We start from the raw sequence: 22,458 nt of genomic DNA, 5'->3' as shown, positions 1-22,458 counted from the left end.
GGATTATGGTCAAGTTGCTCCTGAAAACCAAGCTGTGCCTGTGTCATGGTGATGGCTATGCCAACCAGGGTGCTGCCATAGACTGGATCTTTGTTGGACCACGTGGGCAAGCAGGTGGGTGAGGGTACCCAGAGAACCACCAATAAGGGCTACCCTGCCTGGAAATAAATCATGATTCCTTCAACAGGTCAGTAAATTGCTGCTTAACTTGGCCGACTTGCAAGCTGCATTCCAGGGCCTGCTATGCAGCTAGTCCAAACACCTGGCCTGACACCAGGGGCACCGAATGAAGGGTCCTTCAACCTGCCTCCATCAAGGGGGACAGACAGCTAGACCTGGTAACATGTAAACGTCACAAAGATCATTCAGCATCTGCGCCTCCACATCACCTGACTCCTATATAGTTTGTGATAAAGCCAGAACAACGTGGGACACAAGGTAACGTTTCAATTTTAATAAGATTAGAGGAATAATTTGATTACTGCAACTGATCCATTATTAAGACTATTCAACAATTCTTGTAAACTCAGATCATTAAAGACATCGTCTTATGCAAACTCAAGTAGACAACTTAATTGCACTATCACCTTGATTTATTGCCTCCATGCATAGTCATTGATTTGCCAAAGTGAACCATATGGGCTGCTATGTCATAACTCTTCGTAAGGTCATCATCTGTTTCACGGCACTGTGGCCAGGAACCTGCTCTGAGGGCTTCATTGGTGGAGACTATGAGGGATGCAATAATAATACTACTAATAATAATGCATTTTATTTATATAGCGCTTTTCATCGTACTCAAAGACACTTTACATAAATTAGAATAAACTTAAAAGCAACTCACCGAAAACATGCAACACGACATAAATCACACATGAAAACAAATCTGAAGAGGTGAGTCCTGATTAATGACTTGAATGTGGGCAGATCACAGCAGTGTCTGATGTGCTTGGGGAGGGAGTTCCAAGAGGAGGGGGCAGCAGGTCGAGTGCTCGGTCCTTAGTCTGCCTCAGATTAGGGACGGATAAGAGGTAGGGGGGGCACGAGAAGGCAATGGAGAAGAGGTGTGTCTTGAGACGGGATTGGAAGAGTGGGAGGGATTCTGAGTCTCTCATGATTTGGGGGAGTGAGTTCCAGAGCCTGGGAGCTGCCCTGGAGAAGGCTCGGCCACCAAAACCACGGAGGTTGGACCTGGGGGTGGAGAGAAGGGAGGCTGAGGTGGATCTGAGGGACCGAGAGGGTTGGTAAGGGGAGAGGAGGTTGGTGAGGTATGGGGGAGCCAGTTGATGAAGGGCTTTATAAGTGAGAACCAGGATTTTGTAACTGATCCGGTGGGAGATGGGTAGCCAGTGGAGGTCTTTTAGGACTGGGGTGATGTGGTGCCAGGATTTGGTGAAAGTTAAAAGTCGGGTGGATGCATTCTGGACCAATTGGAGTCTCTTGATAGAGCTAGCACTGATGCCATAGAGGAGTGAGGTGCAGTAATCAAGGCGGGAGGAGATGAAGGCATGGATCAGCGTCTCGACAGCAGGGCGTGTCAGAGAGGGTCTTATTTTCACAATGTTGTGAAGGTGGTAGAAGGATGATTTGACAATTTTGCAGATATGGGGCTCAAGGAAGAAGGTGGGATCAAGGATCACACCAAGGCTGTGTGCCTGGGAAGAAGGGGAGACGGTAATGCCATCGATGGTGAGTGTGAGTGATGGCAATAGTCGGGTCGACTACGGGCATTGTGCTTAGCCCATAACTCTCCCTATCCTGCATTTCCACCAAATTCATTGCATCACTTGTATGGTGGAAGTGAGACTTTGGGTCTGTCCAGCACCTCTGTGGCTCCTGAATAAAGGATCTTGAGACAGGGACACTGAAGGTCACAGGCTGTCAGTCTTACATGAAGAACACGCTGGGAGGCACAAGGGCGCTGTCCAGTCCTAGCTGAGCCAAAGCCATCCCTATGGCAGGCTTGACCAATTGTGAACCCCGCAATGTCACACCCTCCGTCCCCTGGGATGTTGTGTTAAATACATGGGAGGTAGCATCTTCATGGCTACAGGAGGCTGCTGTGAACAGTACATAATTGTCCCTGTCGCGGGAGATCAGAAGAGTGATGACTGCTGCAGGAGGTACTATTGTTAAGCTATAAAATGGTTAGCTCCTAAAAGCAGGGATAGCTATCATAAGCACAAGTAATGGGAAATAGTACTCATCTGTTTAGCTGTAAACTACACTGTGTTGTAGCTGATGCCACCACAGAGAAAACACCACTTAACAGCCCACAGAGCAACTGAAAAAGTCTACAGCCTCTGGAGGATGAAATAGACTTAGCTCCAACTTCAGTTATGAGTAGGGCCCTACCAAATTCACGGTACATTTCGCTCAATTTCACGGACCTAGTTTCTCGAAAATCACAGATTTCACGGATTCCATAAGAAAAATGCGACATTTCACGGCAATGATTAAATTACACTTTTTATTCACACAGGGCCTTAATAGCCCAGCCTACTGTACACAGCATAACCGTACTAGTGGTTGAATGTAAGCATTGAGCATCCTGCGACGGTGCTTGGCTTCATGCTCTGTCTCTGCGATGAAAATACTTGTCCATGTTTTGACACGGCCCTCTCCGCGTCCACAGAGTTCGTCGGGATTGACAGACAGCGCCACGCTACTTTAGCAAGATGTGGTAGCCTAGATTCGGAGGATTTCCAAAAAGCTAGCACTGGTAAAGTTGTGTCCACCTCTTGTGTGATGTGTTTGTAGTTCGGCAATTCCAGCCTACAGTTTTTGTCAAATCCAGGAATGTCCGTGCTGAGTGATTTTAAATCCACCGTCAAAATAAGTATTTGTGCAGGGTCAAAAATGCGCACTGCTTTCAGGAATTCGGCCGCTGGTTGTTTAAATCTACTTTGCGTAATGTTCTCGTTTGACTCGTCTCCGTAGCAGTAATACTGCCTGATCTTTCGTATCATGCCAGAAAACAAGTGATGAGCACTGGCATTTAAATCTGCACGCTCGGAGTGAATTTCATTCGCCTGTGCTTCTGCCCAAAAGAGCAAATCCATGACCCTGTTGTGCGCCTTGTGAATTAATACATGTCGAGATTCAAACCAAGTGATCAAGTCCATTAGCTTAGTGGCATTTTTGGAAATGAATTTGACCTCCTCATTCAGGTGAGGATCGTGTAAAAGATTTAACAGTTCGGTCAATGCCTGTGTTCGGGGTGTCAGTGCGAGCTCCTGTTCCACAAAATCTGCGTAAAAGTCCAGATGAGCTGCGTGATACTGTACAGCCCGAAACCACGAGTTCCATCTCGTAATCACTGGTTCAGGTGGAAGGGCAATTTTCCCCACCGTTTCCCCTGTCTTCTCTGCAATGCTTTCCCGATAGTGTAGTTTGCGACTGGGACAATGCTTAAACACTTTTTTGACGTAGCTCACTAACTTATCTACTCTAGGAAACTCAGCTCTCCACAACTCACTCACCAGAGAAATAATGTGGGCATTGCAAGTGATATGCACCGAGTTTGGCATGAGACCCTGGAGTACAGATTTGTATGACTTCGTCATGTAGGTTGCATTGTCACTAATGAAAGCAGATACTTTGTTAAAGTCTGCACCATATTTTGTGAGGGTTTTAATTATGGCTTGTGAAACAGTGGTATAGTTTACAGCATCCAAGTAAGCACAGTCGGCCAGCACTGCTGTTAGAGTTCCAGTCTCAACATCTTCCGTCTTGTCCGACATGAAATCGAAAATAACATGCAAAACATAATTGTCCTGCTCGTCGGTGGACTCATCCAAAATAATTGAAAACGATTCACGTGAATTTATGATAGATTTTACCTCTTCAAATTGTGCGTCAAACAGCTTAGGAAGGTAGTCTTGTCGGAGCTTATTTGCACTGGGTAAACCGCCCGCATTTCTCACATTACGTTGAAGGTAGTCCCTCAGTTTCGGGTGATCAAGCTTCTCCAGCGGTATGTTAGCACTAGCAAACGCCTCAACAAGCTCCATGGTCGCCAAATGTCGAGACTCGGTGCTCTCGGTTGTTTTCTTAAACATCGATGAAATTGTTTTTTGCTTCTTGTTGGTTCCACCTTGTGGTTCTTTTTCGGCAGCCCTCTTTTTGTTGAGATGAGTTTCACTTTCCAAGTGACGCTGAATCGTTGCTCGTCGACTGTGATCTAAGGAGATATTACAACTCGTACAAAATAATTTTCCGCCATCAGCGTGTAAAATATGTTTTCCAAACTCAATTACTCTGTCGTCTGCAGTCGTGTTTTTTGAGGTTTTAGATTTCGACATCTTCAGTACGTTAGGGCCTAAGCTAACATGCTGACGACAGCTAACTCAAACTATGCTAGTAACAAAAATGATCATTGCGACCACCCCGGATGCTCATTTAACCAATCAATGTCTTAGACACGTGAATGCTTTTATTCGCGCATCCAAAATGTCAATCATGTCAGCACAGTAGTTTCTCAAACTAGTTGCGCACTTAAATTCTGCATTTCACTGCATTTCACGGCAAATGGTCAATTACACGGGAAGAGGCTGATTTCACGGTCCGTGACGCGATTTTCACGGCCGTGAATTTGGTAGGGCCCTAGTTATGAGACTATAAGCAATTTCTTTACCAGCAAACAGTAAATGTATGTTTGACCTGCTTATTGGACTCTGCAATAGCAAGAAAACAAGCAAGAAGGAACAGGTGAGCAGATGACATAAGTACTTATGGGGGACATACCACCTGTCATAATCCATGTCACAGGGGCCTATTTTTTTTTACCAGCATGTGTGAGATAGAAAAGATCCAGGGATTTAGTACAATCTCTGATGGTCAGAGGAAAGAAATAGTACACATACATCTTAATGACTGAAAAATAAACTGATATAAGGGTTTAATTTTTGTTGCAGTCACCTGTTCTCCTTGAGATACACTCTGCCAATACCATAGTACACAAAACACTGAAATGTCCTCTCCTCAAAGGACTTCATCTTCTGGAATTCTCTGTGTGCTTCTGCAAGTTCCTGTGTTTTATGGAATTAACAACACATTTTATCAATCACAAGAGTTTTTATTGTATCTGATGAATATTCTTCATACCTCATCAGTATAAACAGCCTAGTCTGAATCCTATTGATTGACCGCTTTCTAAGCTTCCATTTTGGACCCCAAAAACCTAAACTGTTAATCCCCACAATTCTGTGGAAATCAGACAGTAGTTATATACTGTCTACTACAGCATATCGCTCTGATATGTCTGTGAATTAGTTGTGTTTTATCCACTCAACAGATCTGAACATTGGCGCAATTAAAGACAACACTCTGGGTCTAATTTTCTTCACTATATGCTCCCAGCTGTTCACATAATTTGAAGGTACATTGTGTACTACTCCCTTCAGAGGACAGCACAAACAGGCTCTAACCAGAGTAGAAAAAGAAGTGGGAGGCCGCGTTGCACAACTGAGCAAGAAGATAAGTACGTTAGAGTCTCTAGTTTGAGAAACAGACGCCTCACAGGTCCCCAACTGGCATCTTCATTAAATAGTACCTGTTAGAGCCTGTTTGTGCTGTCCTCTGAAGGGAGTAGTACACACCGGTGTAGGAAATCTTCAATTTCTTAGCAATTTCTCGCATGGAATAGCCTTCATTTCTAAGAACAAGAATAGACTGTCGAGTTTCAGATGAAAGTTCTCTTTTTCTGGCCATTTTGAGCGTTTAATTGACCCCACAAATGTGATGCTCCAGAAACTCAATCTGCTCAAAGAAGTGCCCATCCAACCAATCCAACTTGTGGGAGCTGCTTCTGGAAGCGTGGGGTGCAATTTCTCCAGATTACCTCAACAAATTAACAGCTAGAATGCCAAAGGTCTGCAATGCTGTAATTGCTGCAAATGGAGGATTCTTTGACGAAAGCAAAGTTTGATGTAAAAAAAATCTTATTTCAAATACAAATCATTATTTCTAACCTTGTCAATGTCTTGACTCTATTTTCTATTCATTTCACAACATATGGTGGTGAATAAGTGTGACTTTTCATGGAAAACACAAAATTGTTTGGGTGATCCCAAACTTTTGAACGGTAGTGTATATATATATATATATATATATATATATATATATATATATACACCAATACATGAATCAGAGGAGACATGTGGCAGTCTGCAGCCCTCCCCGGATTGGCAGAAGGGGGTGGAGCAGCAACCGGGACGGCTCGGGAAGAGTGAGATACTGTCCATGCAGCGTCTTTGTCCATGTTTCCGTCTTCGTTTGATGGCTGGGAGAGCTGGTGGTGGATCGGCTGGGAGAGCTAGGTCTGCTCCTGTGGGCCAGGTGACCACGGTCCTGCCCAGAGCTGCACCCGAAGAGGTAACACCAAGGGGGGTTTGACAGGAAGCGGAAGCGGAGCAGGCTAAGCAGGCAAGTTGCTAGTGTGACTAGTCCATGCAGACTGGCAGTTCTGATAACACCGAGGGCAGTCTGGCAGCGGCCTTGCCTAGTGTTGACTGTCGTCTTGTGGAATGCGGGGAGGTGTGTCGAAGCTATCTGGGTGGGACAGCTAGCGTTGAATTGGCTGAGGAAACCTGGTCTGCTGCATCTGGTGGGTCCAAGGACCACGAACCTGCCCGACATTGCGCCTGAAGAGGAAACACCGAGGGCGGTCTGACAGGACGCGAAAGCGGGGCAGGCTAAGCTAACTGCTAGCCCATGCAGACCGGCAGTTCTGACAGTCATCCTGACTGGTGGTCATAATATTGCATCTTGGTATGGGGGACAGCATCTTTAAAGTACTTCACGTGATCTTTAAAGGCCTCAAGGTGGACAGTGAGGCCAGACCTTTTATACAGCCTCTCTTGTTGATCAACCACTAGTACTTTCAGCTGCTCCCGTTAGGGGTCGCCACAGCGGATCATCCATTTCCATCTCTTCCTGTCCTCTGCATCTTCCTCTGTCACACCAGCCACCTGCATGTCCTCTCTCACCACATCCATAAACCTGCTCTTTGGCCTTCCTCTTTTCCTTTTCCCTGGAAGCGCCATATTCAGCATCCTTCTCCCAATATACCCAGCATCTCTCCTCCACACATGTCCAAACCATCTCAATCTTGCCTCTCTTGCTTTGTCTCCAAACCGTCCAACCTGAGCTGCCCCTCTAATATACTCGTTCCTAATCCTGTCCTTCTTCATCACTCCCAATGAAAATCTTAGAATCTTCAACTCTGCCACCTCCAGCTCCACCTCCTGTCTTTTTGTCAGTGCCACTGTCTCCAAACCATATAACACAGCTGGTCTCACAACCATCTTGTAAACCTTCCCTTTAACTCTTGCTGGTACCTTTCTGTCACAAGTCAGTCCTGACACTCTTCTCCACCCACTCCACCCTGCCTGCACTCTCTCTCTCAACAAAGAACAACAAAGAAAAAAACAAAGAAGACAAACAAACAAAGAAGAGAAAATGATTGAAATGTTTCACTTGGTGAAGACCATCGTCATAAAGGTGTGCAACGTGAAGTTTATGCACAGAGGGCAGAAACGCTGTCCGATACATTTGAACCCGTACAGCTGAAGTCAGGCATTAATCAAGTGAATTCAGAATGTACAATAGCTCACATCATCACTACAACAATGAAGCAAGTTGCTAGTGTGACAAGTAAGAGTCAGTGCTCCTCCCCACACTGTTGCCGAAACATAGCACATTCAAGGGAAATCCCTCTGCTCCCTGTCAATGTCAACATTTTACAAGCAGGAGGAATGAGTCGGCTACAAGCTGCAGTGGAGGGTGGCCCACTACTCAATCCATCCACATGTTTGAGGCCAGTGGAGTTTCCTGATGAGGGTCCAGATAGCTTGAAACGTGACCCTTCATCATTGAAATTGCTCTGCTAAGGCTCAGTCACACACAGCTACACTACTGGACAATTATTGTGCGTAGAAACAGGTGTGGACACAAATCATCTACTGTCTGAGTTTCCAGTCAACTTGCAACTAAACAAAGAATCCTTCACATTACAAGGAATTGTTCGACTGTGTGACGATCAGATAATGTCACACAGTCGAACAATTAATTCAGTTAATTTAATTTACAATTAATGTATACTGTAAATTAATTTATTATCTGTGATGGACTGGTGACCTGTCCAGGGTCTCCCGCCCAATGAGCGCGGGGATAGGCTCCAGCACCCCACGACCCTCATCAGGATAAGCAGCTTGGAAAAAAATTGAATGAACGAATATAAGAGCCATCGAGGGATGGCCTCGGTCCCTATGTGGCCTACTGCAGAAGATCCTCCCTGATCTGGAGAAATATGACGACCTTTCTTGTCAGGTCACAACAGCCTCTGAAAAAACACAAATACAGCCCCAAGCTGTGTTTTTCACAAAGGAAGGTTCAAAGCCCTCATCATAATCTGACCTACACAACAGGAGCCTTCAGTAAATAGTGTTGAACAAACAGGCTACATTCTGCTCCTGATGAACTCCTTGAATGGTCCTGAAACAAGGAAACTGCATCATTTTTTGTGAAGCCTTTTGTTGGGGGATGATTTTGCAGCAGTTTTACGACATTGATTTTTTTTTTTACTTCGTACTGCTGTTGCTGTGAGGGTACCACATGACTACACCTCAGTCCTCTGCTTCTATGAGGAAATGTTATGTTTGCTGTTATCCCTTAAAGTAAACATGACATAAAAAACAACACATCGTTTCAAATGACTATGTAATAATTTAAGTGCGTTAGGTTAAATGTGGTAGGCCGAAAAAAAAAAAAAAAAAAAAACAACCCTTCACATTTCTTCAGAAAGCACAGGTAATTGAACGAACGGGCACAAATTGAGCGCAAACGAACGACACCGGTTTGGGATGATTTTGACGACAATGGGGGTTCAGAATTGTGTCATTTATAAATTTATTTCTGATTTTCTCCCAATTTACTGGCCAATCGATCCCTATTTTAGTTCAAACACCCACCCTTGTACTGCGTGCGTTCGCCAACTGCATCTCTCCGGCCGGCAGTCTCGAAGGAGACGCCTCATCACGAAAGTGGCGAGGCGTCTCCAGGCCAAACCACTGCTTTTTCCGACACACACAGAGACACATTCATGTGACGAACACAAGCCGACTCCGCCCCCCTCCCGAAGACAGCGTTGCCAATTAATGCTGCTTCATCGAGTCCGGCCATAGTCGGATCTGAGGCGCGAGGCGCGAACCCCGGTCCCCAGTGGGCAACTGCATCGACACAAAACCGATGCTTAGACCGCTACACCACCGCAGACCCAGAATTGTGTCATTTAAGTCAAGTCAGTTTAATTTGTATAGCCCAATATCACATATTGCAAATTTGCCTCAAGGGGCTTGACAGCAACACAACACCCTCTCCTCAGACCCTTGCATAAAACAGCACCTTTCTTTTAACAGCACAAACACACGAGACCAGTTTTGAATGATTTGTATGATAATGACGTGCAGAATGACGTCACAGCCTATAAAATATAATGCTTAATATCTCAAAAATCTTTACAGCACAAACGATAGCTTTTGCAGCACAAATCAAGACAAACAAATGATTTTTTTTAATTCATGTTCCGATCGCACGGGGTGCCAACTTCACACAGGTTAGTAAACTACGTTTTAAAATGTGCTATATACGTTTATTCTTATTATTTTTATCATTCAACCCCCCCATACATCACCACCGCTGTCCACTCTGTCCAAACTGCTTTTTTGGCCTTTTTCAAAACGCAAGTGGGCAGGGACACCCTAACATGTGACTGCTTACCATCTCTATAAAGTTATAGTAAGTTGACCAACTTGTCGTTAAGCTCATGAAAATGGTTGTGGCAACGTATTTGCCAAACAGCATTGATATTCATCTGGAATTATCTGGGAGGCGATCAACAGAATTTTGATTTTTAAATTATATCCCCGGCTAACATGTGTCCTGGACAGCTCAGCCCACATAAGACCCACGTCAAATAATAATAAAATACTTTGACATTTTATTAATCAGTGCTTTACCTCAGGCTGGCCAATCTCTACCAAGGCTGATGCACGGCCATATATCAGCAACACTTCATCATGTGTAGAAAGTCCAAGATCCTGAGAAAGTAAAAAAAAAAAAAAACAGAAAAATATATTATGGGCCGATTAAAACATCAATTGTTGCCTCATCCTGCTGTGTTTTTAACCTTCAGACACAAGCTCATTAATGGTAACTCAAGAGAAAAGTCACTGCTAGTTTTTTTTTTTACCCAAAGTTATATACATCAAATATATACAAATAAATAAATAAAACAAACGAATAATAAATAAATAATTTGTACAAAAGGTCCATACAAACTATACTATGGAAAATTGGCTGCTTATTTTGCGCTTCATATACACGTTCAGAGTTTAAATGTAAAGTTAATTCACCTTGTGACACTGCTCTCAAAACTTAGTACTCGTGGGGAAACCTGCCAAATGAGATTCCCTAGTCCTGTAAGTTAAATATACCAAATCTACAACTAATAATTTTCCTTTTCACTTCTTTTTTTTTACCCTTCTGCTTTCCAAAATGTTCCAAAGGTGAAGAAGTTAACTGAGTGCAAGTTATCTAATATTTGGTCAATCTCAAATATTTATTGATCGATATTTTTTTTGTTTTTACTTTTTTTTTGACACGTCAATTAATTTTCCATTATGGATATCAATTCATAAGATTTTCTTCATGACATAAAAATGTAACATCTGTTTATGTAAATACAAAGTGGTTGCAATGTGTGAAATACAGTTGATAATGTTTGACTTAAAACTCCATTGACCAACATTTCAATAAATTCTATCATCTAACTGAGCCGCAAGCGCTGCAAACTATGAACTCTTAAGGTCCCGTTTATACCTGCATTCTTGTGTCTAGAATTATCCACAATGTGTCTGAGATGGATTACATTCACATATCAACATGTATCCCAGGTGACCATTTATAATCTAATTTTGCTTTTCCATTTATTCATTCATTCATCATCAGCCACTTCTCCAGGGTCAGGTCGCGGTGGCAGCAAGCTAAGTCGGGCACTCTAGACGTCCCTCTCCCCAGCAATGCCCTTCAGCTCCTCCTGGGGGATCCCAAGGTATTCCCAGGCCAGATTGGACATGTAGTTCCTCCAGCGAGTTCTGGGTCTACCCCAGGGTCTCCTCCCAGTTGTCCGTGCCCAGTAAACCTCAAAAGGAAGGCGCCCAAGAGGCATCCTAATCAGATGCCCGAACCACCTCAACTGGCTCCTTTCTACGCGAAGGAGCAGCGGCTCTACTTCGAGCTCGCTCTGGATGTCCGAGCTCCTCACACTATCTCTAAGGCTGAGCCCAGACACCCTACAGAGGAAATTCATTTCAGCCGCTTGTGTCTACAATCTCATCCTTTCGGTCACTACCCAAAGCTCATGACCATAGGTGAGGGTTGGACCATCTCTATACAAACATGAAAGACTCATACAAAGCTCATACAAAGCTACTCCCTGTCCCCACCTGGGGCATTCTGACCAACTTTGCCTGTTCCTGGTCCCAGCCTACGAACCCCTAATAAAACGGGTCAAGCCAGCAGTAAAGACAATCACTGTCTGGCCAGAAGGAGCAGTCTCTGAACTCCAGGGCTGTTTTGACATCACAGACTGGGGTATTTTTGCACATTCAGCTATCCATGGCTCCCATATAGACATTAATGAACAGACATCTGCCATACTAGCCTACATTAACTTTTGCACTGAGAGTGTCACAACAAAAAAATCAATCTCCGCCTTTCCAAACAGAAACCCTGGATGACCAGTGAGGTACGGCAGCTGCTGAAAGTTCGGGATGCAGCGTTCAAGTCAGGTAACTGTGAGGCCTACAGCGCAGCCAGATCCAACCTCAAAAAGGGCATCAGAACAGCCAAACATAAATATCCTCTACGAATAGAGAACCACCTTCAAAATAACTACGATCCTCGGCGAATGTGGCAAGGCATTCAGTCTATCACAGACTACAAAAGCTCCAATAGCGGTCCCACTGTCTATGATGCCTCCCTGCCAGACAAGCTATAAATCATTTCTATGCCCGCTTCGACAAGGATAATACTGACCCAGCCATAAAAATCCCCAGCCACCCAGAAAACCAGGTGCTCACTCTATTGATTGCAGAGGTCAGAGAATCACTGCGCAGTGAACACAAGGAAGGCTCCCGAACTGGACGACACACGGGGTCGGGTCCTCCCGGAATGTGCTGACCAGCTGGCTGAGGTCTTCACAACTATGTTTAACCTCTCACTGTCCCAATCCATAGTACCGACATGCTTTAAGAATGCCTCTATCATTCCTGTCCCCAAGAAACCAACATCCACATGTCTGAATGACTACCAACCCATAGCACTCACCCCCATTGCCATGAAATGCTTTGAGAGACTGGTTCTGGCTCACATCAAAAAAGTTACCCCCCCCCCCCATTCGACCCACATCAGTTCGCCTACCGTCCTAAAAGGTCTACTGAGGATACCATTGCCACTGCCCTGCACTTTGCTCTGACCCACCTTGAACTTACAACACATACATCCGGATGCTGTTTATAGATTATAGCTCTGCCTTCAACACTATCATCTCTGCCAAACTAACCACCAAACTCCTCTCCTTTGGCCTCAACCCCTCCCTAACTGGACACTGGACTTCCTGTCTAACAGACCTCAGTCTGTTAGGTTAGGTGACCACATCTCCTCCACCCTGACCCTCAGCACAGGTGCCTCTCAAGGCTGTGTTCCGAGCCCCCTCCTTTTCTCCCTCTTTACCCACGACTGCTTGCCAACTCACCCGTCAAATGTTAAAGTTTAGTTTACAGTCATTGGCCGCATCACCAACAATGACAAGACGGCCTACAGGGACGAGATTCAGCACCTCACATCATGGTGTACTACCAACAATCTTGTCCTCAATGTGCAGAAGACGAAGGAGCTGATTGTTGACTTCAGGAGGTCTAGAAGCTGCAGCCAATCCCCCATACACATCAATGGGGTGGAAATGGAGCGTGTTTCCAGCTTTAAATTCCTTGGAGTCCACATCAGCGAGGAACTTTCCTGGACATTAAACACCCAGGCCCTTGTGAAAAAGGCCCAAAAACGCCTGCACTTCCTGAGGAGGCTGAGGAGCACCTGTCTATCCCCCAAAATTCTCACCAACTTCTACCAATGCACCATAGAGAGCATCCTGACCAGCTGTATCTCAGTAGACCAGAAAGCTCTGCAGCGGGTCGTCAAGGCAGCCCAGCATATCACCGGTACCCAGCTCCCAGCCATTAAAGACATTTATCACAAACGCTGCCTTCGAAGGGGTCTGAGCATCAGCAGAGATCCCACCCACTCCAACCATGGACTGTTCTCCCCCCTGCACTGTGGGAAGCGCTACAGGAGCCTCAGAGCCCGCACTACCAGGCTCAAAAACAGCTTCTTTCCACAAGCTGTTGCCCACCTGAACCTTGGCCACCCACTGAATGTCTGTAGATATTTTTAAATATTTTGCACTCTAGCTCTTTTATTTTTTAATTTTTTTTAAACTTATTTTTAGCTTTTGGTCTTCATGCTCCACACATGTCCAAGCCATCTCAATCTTCATCAAGATTGAGATGGCTTGGACATGTGTGGAGGAGAGATGCTAGGTATATTGGGAGAAGGATGCTGAATATGGAGCTGCCAGGAAAGAGGAAAAGAGGAAGGCCAAAGAGGAGGTTTATGGATGTGGTGAGGGAAGACATGCAGGTGGCTGGTGTGACAGAGGAAGATGCAGAAGACAGGAAGAAATAGAAATGGATGATCCGCTGTGGCGACCACTAACGGGAGCAGCCGAAAGTATTAGTAGTAGTAGGTCTTCATGTGTATCTTATACTGTGTTTGCTGTGTTTGTCTGTGTCTGTCTTGCACTGGTTGGTGAAGCCACAGCCCTCATTTCATTTTTAACATGTGTCTGCACATTGTTTTGAATGACAATAAACTGAATTGAACGAAGATTGACTGGTAAATTGAAAGCTTTGCCTTCCGGCTCAGCTCCCTCTTTACCACAACGGTCCGTTGCAAAGTCCGCATTACAGCTGATGCTGCACCAATCCGCCTGTTAATCTACCGCTCCATCCTACCCTCACTCGTGAACAAGAGCCTGAGATACTTGAACTCCTTCACTTGAGGCAACAACTCATCCCGAACAAGGAGGGAGCAATTCACCATTTTCTGGTAGAGAACTATGGTCTCAGACTTGGAGGTGCTGACGCTCATCCCAGCCATTTCACACTCAGCTGAAAACCGCCCCAGTGCGGGCTAGAGGTCGCATTCTGATGAAGCCAACAAAACTATATCATCTGAGAAGAGCAGAGATGCAATTCTGAGGTTCCCAGAATGGACAAACTCCTCACCTTGGCTGTGCTTTGAGATCCTGCCCATGAATATCACAAACAGAATCGGAGACAAGGGACAACCTTGGCGGAGTCCGACACCCACCGAAAACGTGATTGACTTTGTGCCGAGAAGGCAGACACAGCTCTCACTTTGGTTATACAAGGACCGGATGGCTTGTAGCAACTGCCCTGGTACCCCATACTCCTGCAGTGCCCCCCACAGAGTGGTCCGTGGTACACGGTTGTAAGCATTCTCCAAGTCCAAAGAACACATGTAGACGGCCTGGTCAAACTCCCATGCCCCCCTCAGCACTTCCGCAAGGGTAAAGAGGTGGTCCGTTGTTCCACGGCCAGGACGGAATCAGCATTGTTCCTCCTGGACCTGAGGATCGACAATTGGTCGGAGCCTCCTTTCCAGCACCCTAGAGTAGACTTTCCCAGGGAGACTGAGCAATATGATGCCCCGATAATTGGAGCACACCCTCTAGTCCCCCTTTTTAAATATAGGAACCACCACCCCAGTCTGCCACTCATACTGTCCCTGACCTCCGTGCGACACTGATGAGGCGTGTCAACCAAGACAGCCCAACAATGTCCAGAGCCTTCAGGATCTCAGGGCGAATCTCATCCACACCCAGCAACTTGCCACTGAGGAGCTTTTTATCAGAAACCTCTGCCAGGGATATGGGTGGGGCATCCCCTAAGTCTTCAGACTCTACCTACTCCACTGAAGACATGTTAGCCGGGTTCAGGAGTGCCTCAAATTGTTCTTTCCACGGCTTGACAACATCCCCAGTGCGGGTCAACAGTTCCCCTCCACGGCTGAACACAGCCTGAGTCAAGCCCTGCTTCCCCTTCCTGAGTCACCGGATGGTTTGCCAGAATTTCCTTGAGGCCAACCGAAAGTCCTCCTCCATAGCCTCACCGAACTCCTCCCACCACCCGAGTTTTTGCTCCCGCAACTGCTGAAGCGGCAGCCCCTCTGGCCTCCTGGTACCTGTCTGCTGCTTCAGGAGACCCCTGGGCCAACCAAGTCTGAAAGGTCTCCTTCTTCAGTCTGACGGCTTTCCTCACCGCCAGTGTCCACCAGTGGGTTCTTAGGTTGCTGCCTTGATAGGCACTGATGACCTTATGACCACAGCTCCTGTCTGCCGCATCTGCATTAGAGGCATTGAACATGGCCCACTCAGACTCCGTGTCCCCAGCCTCCCTCGGGATACACGAGAACTTCTTCCGGAGGTGGGAGTTGAAGAGCTCACAGACAGGGGCCTCCACCAGATATTCCCAGTTCACCCTCGCTACACGTTTGGGTTTGCCAGGTCTGTCCGGCAGCCTTCCCCACCATCTGATCCAACTCACCACCAGGTGGTGATCAGTTGACAGCTCTGCCCCTCTCTTCACCCGAGTGTCCAAAACATACGGCCACAGATCTGATGATACGACCACAAAGTCTATCATCGATCTTCAGCCTAAGGTGTTCTGGTACCAAGTACACTTTTGAACTACCTTATGTTCGAACATGGTGTTTGTTATGGCCGATCCATGACTCGCACAGAAGTCCAATAACAAGGCACTGCTCGAGTTCAGATCGGGGAGGCCGATCCTCCAAATCACGCCCCTCCAGGTTTCTCCATCGTTCCCCATTTGAGTGTTGACGTCCCCTAGCAGAACTATAGAGTCCCGAGGCGGAGCCCTATCCAGGACACCACCCAGAGACTCCAAGAAGGTCGGATATTCCAAACTGCTATTCAGTGCATGAGCACACACAATAGTCAGAGCCTTTCCCCCTGCAACTCACAGTCATATTGCTGGGGGGAAGGCTTTTCCACTAAATATGCTAAAAACTGCATGTATCACTTTGACTCGTGTCTAATTGGGTTGAGATCTGGTGACTGTGAAGGCCATATCATAAGATTTATATTATGTTCATCCTCATCAAACCATTCAGTGACTCATTGTGCCCTGTGGATGGGGGCACTGTCATCCTGGAAGAGATCACTCCCATCAGGATGGAGATATTTCATCATAGGATGAAGGCGATCACTCAGAATAACTTTGTATTGATTTGCAGTGACCCTTCCCTCTGACGGGACGATTGGACCTGAACCGTGCCAAGAAAGTGCCCCTCCCCACAGCATGACAGAGCATCCGCACCCCCTCACTGTAGGGGTCAAGCATTCAAGTTTTTCCTTTGTTGCCCATCTGTATATATACACATACACACACATTCAAATATACACACATACACACACACACACACACAAACACATATATACATACATACATACATATACATATACATACATACATACATACATACACACACACACACACACACACACACACACACACACACACATATATATATATATATATATATATATATATATATATATATATATATATATACATATACACACACACATACATATATACACACACAAATATATATATATATATATACACACACACACATATATACAGTGCATCCGGAAAGTATTCACACCCCTTCACTTTCCCCACAATTTTTTATGTTACAGCCTTATTCCAAAATGGATTAAATTCCTTTTTTTTTCTCATCAATCTACATACAATACCCCATAATGACAAAGCGAAAAAGGTTTTGTAGAATTTTTTGCAAATTTATTAAAAATAAAAAACTGAAATATTGCATGTACATAAGTATTCACACCCTTTACTCAGTACTTGGTTGAGGCACCGTTGGCAGCGATTACAGCCTCAAGTCTTCTTGTGTATGAAGCTACAAGCTTGGCACACCTATATTTGGGGTATTTCTCCCATTCTTCTCTGCAGATCCTTTCGAGCTCTGTGAGGTTAGATGGGGAGCGTCGCTGCACAGCTATTTTCAGATCTTTCCAGAAATGTTCAATGGGGTTCAAGTCTGGGCTCTGTCTTGGCCACTCAAGGACATTCACAGACTTGTCCCGAAGCCACTCCTTCGTTGTCTTGGCTGTGTGCTTAGGGTTGTTATTGCGTTGAAAGGTAAACCTTCGCCCCAGTCTGAGGTCCTGAGCGCTCTGGAGCAGGTTTTTATCAAGGATCTCTCTGTACTTTGCTCCATTCACCTTTCCCTCGATCCTGACTAGTCTCCCAGTTCCTGCCACTGAAGAACATCCCCACAGCATGATGCTGCCACCACCATGCTTCACTGTAGGGATGGTATTAGCAAGGTGATGAGAGGTGCCTGGTGTCCTCCAGACGTGACGTTTGGCATTCAGGCCAAAGAGTTCAATCTTGGTTTCATCAGACCAGAGAATCTTGTTTCTCATGGTCTGAGAGTCCTTTAAGTGCTTTCTGGCAAACTCCAAGCGGGCTGTCATGTGCCTTTTACTGAGCAGAGGCTTCCGTCTGGCCACTCTACTATAAAGACCTGATTGGTAGAGTGCTGCAGAGATGGTTGTCCTTCTGGAAGGTTCTCCCATCGCCACAGAGGAACGCTGGAGCTTTGTCAGAGTGACCATCGGGTTCTTGGTCACCTCCCTGACCAAGGCCCTTCTCCCCTGATTGGTCAGTTTGGCTGGGCGGCCAGCTCTAGGAAGAGGCCTGGTGGATCCAAACTTCTTCCATTTACAAATGATGGAGACCACTGTGCTCTTCGGGACCTTCAAAGCTGTAGAAATATTTTTGGACCCTTCCCCAGATCTGTGCCTCGATACAATCCTGTCTCGGAGGTCCACAGACAATTCCTTTGACTTCATGGCTTGGTTTCTGCTCTGACATGCACTGTCAACAGTGGGACCTTATACAGACAGGTGTGTGCCTTTCCAAATCATGTCCAATCAATTGAATTTACTACAGGTGGACTCCAATCAAGATGTAGAAACATCTCGAGGATGATCAGTGGAAACAGGATGAACCTGAGCTCAATTTTGAGTGTCACAGCAAAGGGTGTGAATACTTATGTACATGCAATATTTCTGTTTTTTTATTTTTAATAAATTTGCAAAAATTTCTACAAAACCTTTTTCACTTCGTCATTATGGGGTATTGTGTGTAGATTGATGAGGAAAAAAAGGAATTTAATCCATTTTGGAATAAGGCTGTAACATAACAAAATGTGGGGAAAGTGAAGGGGTGTGCATACTTTCCGGATGCACTGTATATATATATATATATATATAGCGTTTTTTTCTGAAACCGTCAATGGTGTTGAGTGCTTGACTAATGAGGAGCGGAATATCAACACGGCTACAGGAAAAAAGAATCTGATGCATAGCAGTACAGGCCTGTTTCGTGCATGTCGCACTCATCAGCTGCAGTCTTTAGCAGCTGATGAGTGCGAGACGCACGAAACAGGCCTGTATTGCTACGCATCAGACTCTTTTTACCTGTATCCGTGTTGATGTATATATCAACACGGATACAGGAAAAAAGACACACACACACACACACACACACACACACACACACACACACACACACACACACACACAAACATGCATACTGATGTGATGAGTGGGATAAGTCCAAACTTGATTTGGGCATACTCCTGAGCCTATCTACAGACTGAGCTTGTTATCTGAATGCCATACTGCATTCATTCAGGTTACTGGACAGGGTTTTGCTTTTTACTGATGATGCACTGGCTTCATGCAATGTAGAAAAACATAACTGGTGAACATTTTCCCTTTTGTCTCGCTGCATGCTCAATAATCATAAACATTTTCAAAATTCCAACTTCATTTTAGAAAAACATCAGAAATATATTTTTTTCTTGCCAGCATTGATACTCCACAGTCATAGACCAACATCTCAGTAGTACGTTAAACTTACTGTTGCACAGCATTAACCCGATATTAACTGTATAATAATGCCGTAGTAGTGGTTCATGCAAGAAAGTATACACAGTCCACTTGCACACAAGTAGAAAGCTGTTCTAAGCAGTTAGGAAACACACTGCATTCACACTACATTACATATGAGTCTCTGGACACCTCTGAATGTAGCGTGGGTGACTGGATTTTCACTTCATCTTGGATATGTTCACACCTGTATTTTTTTTGGGAGGGGGGGCATTTTCTGCCTTTATTAGATAGGGATAGTAGAGAGCAAGAGACAGGAAAGGCAAGGGAGAGAGAGGGGATGGAATGCAGCAAAGGGCACAGCCTGGATTTGAACCCAGGCAGCTGCGATAAGAACTCAGCCTTATGTGGTACCCCTCTACCAGGTGAGCCACCGGGGTGCCCCCACACCTGTATTTTTAGCTGTCCAGATGTGACCCCATCCACAGAACTGCATTTTAATGCCAGATATGAACAGGGCCTAAGTGAACAGAGCACCATCATTTGGTATACATCTGGACTACGTAGCTGCATCCTTTACTAGGTATAGCTACCACCACCCTCCAGCCCCACTTGAAAGCAATCAGGGGTATTTGTGAGATGCTAATATTTGTATTTGACTATACCTGGATGGTGTGGGTTCCAAGCAAAGAGAGGGCCTTGCTGAAAGCCTCTTCTGCATTATGGCCGCGAATGGCACACAGACACCTGCAGCCATCCTGCACTGCGGACCTCAAGGCTTCGCGAACATCTGCTATGGAGCTCTCAGGCATCGTCTGCTGGGGACAGGCCACATGTCACATACTAACTAGCTGAGCTGCAGCAACACAAGCCAACCCCCAAATGTGTCGAAACAATTATCCTGCCCCCAGTAAACAAACAAGGATGTAATATGCCAGCTCTTTCTAGAAGATTCTGCAAAAAAGGATCTAAACATCGATATTTAACAGGGACTAACTTTCATATTTCATAAACCTTTCATATTTTATGGATTAGATTAACAGCAAGGCTGGGTCCTACTAATTGCTCCAAACAACCCCAAACTATCCACAACAACCCCAAACTATCCTCACGACAAACCCCACACTAACTCTACTAGTGGAGCAACTGGGGGGGGGGGGGGGCAAGTTTCCCATTCACAATTATGACTGGTAAACTACTGAAACTTGAATGCCATTCGTTTCTCACATACTCCCTTTATATATATATAATATTATTATATAATAATATATTATTAATAACATATATTATATATATAATAATAATATATAATAATAATAATATTATGATTATATAACAATTTTCTTTGTCCCAGCAGTTTCAGAGGGGGGCGTTGGTTGGGCTTCTTATTTTTCAATCCCAGCGACAAAACACGAAGACCTCACCTGTTCCTTGGAGAGGACATTTCTGCCATTGGATTTTTTTTTCTTAGGGACGTTGGGTTCTTTGCTGCTCCTCTTACAAGCAGTCTCACTGAAAATACAAGATGCAGAATAAGTGTTTTTTTTACCTCGTCCAAATCTCTCCTGCTCCATACATGTTGAAAACTGCCGCCACGCAATGCTTTACTGGGTCCAGAAGTGCAGTTCTAACAAAGTTAACTGTAATTTTTGTTGTTGTTGTTGTTAAAAACATAGCAATTTTGGGGGGAAATAGTGTAAAAATTCAACTAAGGCTTTACAATACTAACCTTTTTGTCTGTTTATAGTCTTTGGTTTTGCCTTGAGTGTGTGCTTCAGCTTTTCCTGTAACAAGAAAGTTTAGGCGTAAAGCTAAACATCAGGTACAAGAACAGCATTTTATTTTTTTATGTTCAATAAGAATGTTTAATTAAAAGATTACATGCCAAGACAGTCAGCGAAGTTACTCAAAACATTTAGATTTAAAACTTAAGAGAAAACACTGTCTATGAAGTACACCCGGATCTACCGCACCACGGGCGACTACGTTATTCAGTCGACTAACGGGTTTGACCTGTCAGCCAAGCGCTAGCGAGTCTCGTCATTCGTGCACGTTACATGATCCCCCCTCCTTTGGGAAACGCGTCCCCGCTCTTCAGCATACCAGCTCCTTCACGCCTCTGGGCGCACCAGCTTCTGATGGCCTCAAGGTCTCACCATCCCACTTCTGACACCAATGTAGCGAATTCAGGGGGCAACCCAGGAACCGCCGCAGCCAGGACGTGAACCCGGGTGGGCGACAACATTAACCAGTTGACTAAAGGGTCCGACCTGTTAGTTAACTGGTTAGCGCAGTCATGCGGGCAACCCGGGTTCGCTTCCTGGCTGCCCCCCGAATTAGCTACATTGGTGTCAGAAGTGGAATGGGGAGACCTTGAGGCCATCGGAAGCTGGTGCGTCCAGAGGCATGAGGGAGCTGGTATGCCGAAGAGCGGGAGGGAGCTGACCAAAGGAGGGGGAAGTGTAACGATCACGAATGACGAGACTTGCTAGCCCTTGATTAATGGGATGGACCCATTTGTCGACTGAATAAAGTAGTTGCCCGTGGTGCGGGAGACCGGGGTTCGCATCCTGGTTGCGGCAGTTCCCGGGCCCAAATTCGCTACAATATATTAGTTGTATTTAAAATATACTATACACATCTTTACAATGTGTTATACCAACTATAGAAACGTACAGTGATTTACGTAAAAGTGGTTATAAAGTAAAATACGTTTGAAATTCATCTTATAATACACCTGGGACTTGAAGGGCATTACAGCCTATGGATGTAACGTATTGCAAGGCTTTATTAACTACTTTTCATGTATTTATTTTCTATATTAAGTGGGATGCTTGCTCATTTTCCAATTTTGCACTTTAAATTGGACTGTTTTTTGTTTGTTTTTTACTCGGTGAGATCAGAAAGCTTGCCAAATAGAATCACTGAAGAAATTCAAAATCACTGTAAAAAAAAGAGAGCCGATTTTAAACATCATTTTTATTGCGTTTCAATGCTAAGCAAGCAGCTACTCATTAATTAAAGAAATTATACATTTTTTTAACATTGTCTATTCTATAGAAATGATCTAGGATGGAGGAATCTGCAGAGTGCTTGAAGGGCACATGGCCACTTGACGTGGATCACATCACCTACGTGCAGCTAAACCCAACTCAGTCTACATACATTGTTAATCGTAGCTGCACTTTAGATTTAGAGTTTAATTTAGATTTAGATTCCAGCTGTGAATGTGAGGGAGGCAGTTTCTGTCAAGTTGTTTTTGAAACTACAGTGAGTGACGCACATGTGGTTTGCTAGTAGTTACGCTA

The 22,458-nt window shown here is 44.9% G+C and overlaps 1 protein-coding gene across 4 annotated transcripts in view; it reads right to left on the bottom strand.

Annotated features, from left to right (window-relative positions):
• ttc3 (tetratricopeptide repeat domain 3) overlaps positions 1-22,458 on the bottom strand; it is a 128,865-nt gene that overhangs the window by 48,105 nt on the left and 58,302 nt on the right. For all 4 annotated transcript variants that reach the window (XR_008810616.1, XM_056285128.1, XM_056285129.1 and 1 more), the window contains 5 exons: positions 20,880-20,934; positions 20,575-20,662; positions 19,816-19,965; positions 10,020-10,100; positions 4,921-5,030 (listed from right to left, as the gene is read on the bottom strand). Coding sequence is in view for 3 of the 4 variants with exons in the window: in XM_056285128.1 (XP_056141103.1) it covers positions 4,921-5,030; positions 10,020-10,100; positions 19,816-19,965; positions 20,575-20,662; positions 20,880-20,934 (484 nt within the window). In the remaining variant the exon portion in view is untranslated. The remainder of the gene's footprint in view (positions 1-4,920; positions 5,031-10,019; positions 10,101-19,815; positions 19,966-20,574; positions 20,663-20,879; positions 20,935-22,458) is intronic.

This window comes from Lampris incognitus, chromosome 8 (assembly GCF_029633865.1).
Source record: "Lampris incognitus isolate fLamInc1 chromosome 8, fLamInc1.hap2, whole genome shotgun sequence".
NCBI classification, from domain to species: domain Eukaryota; kingdom Metazoa; phylum Chordata; class Actinopteri; order Lampriformes; family Lampridae; genus Lampris; species Lampris incognitus.
The sequence above is the reverse complement of the archived record's forward strand: the minus strand, read 5'-3'. Positions and strand labels throughout refer to the sequence as shown.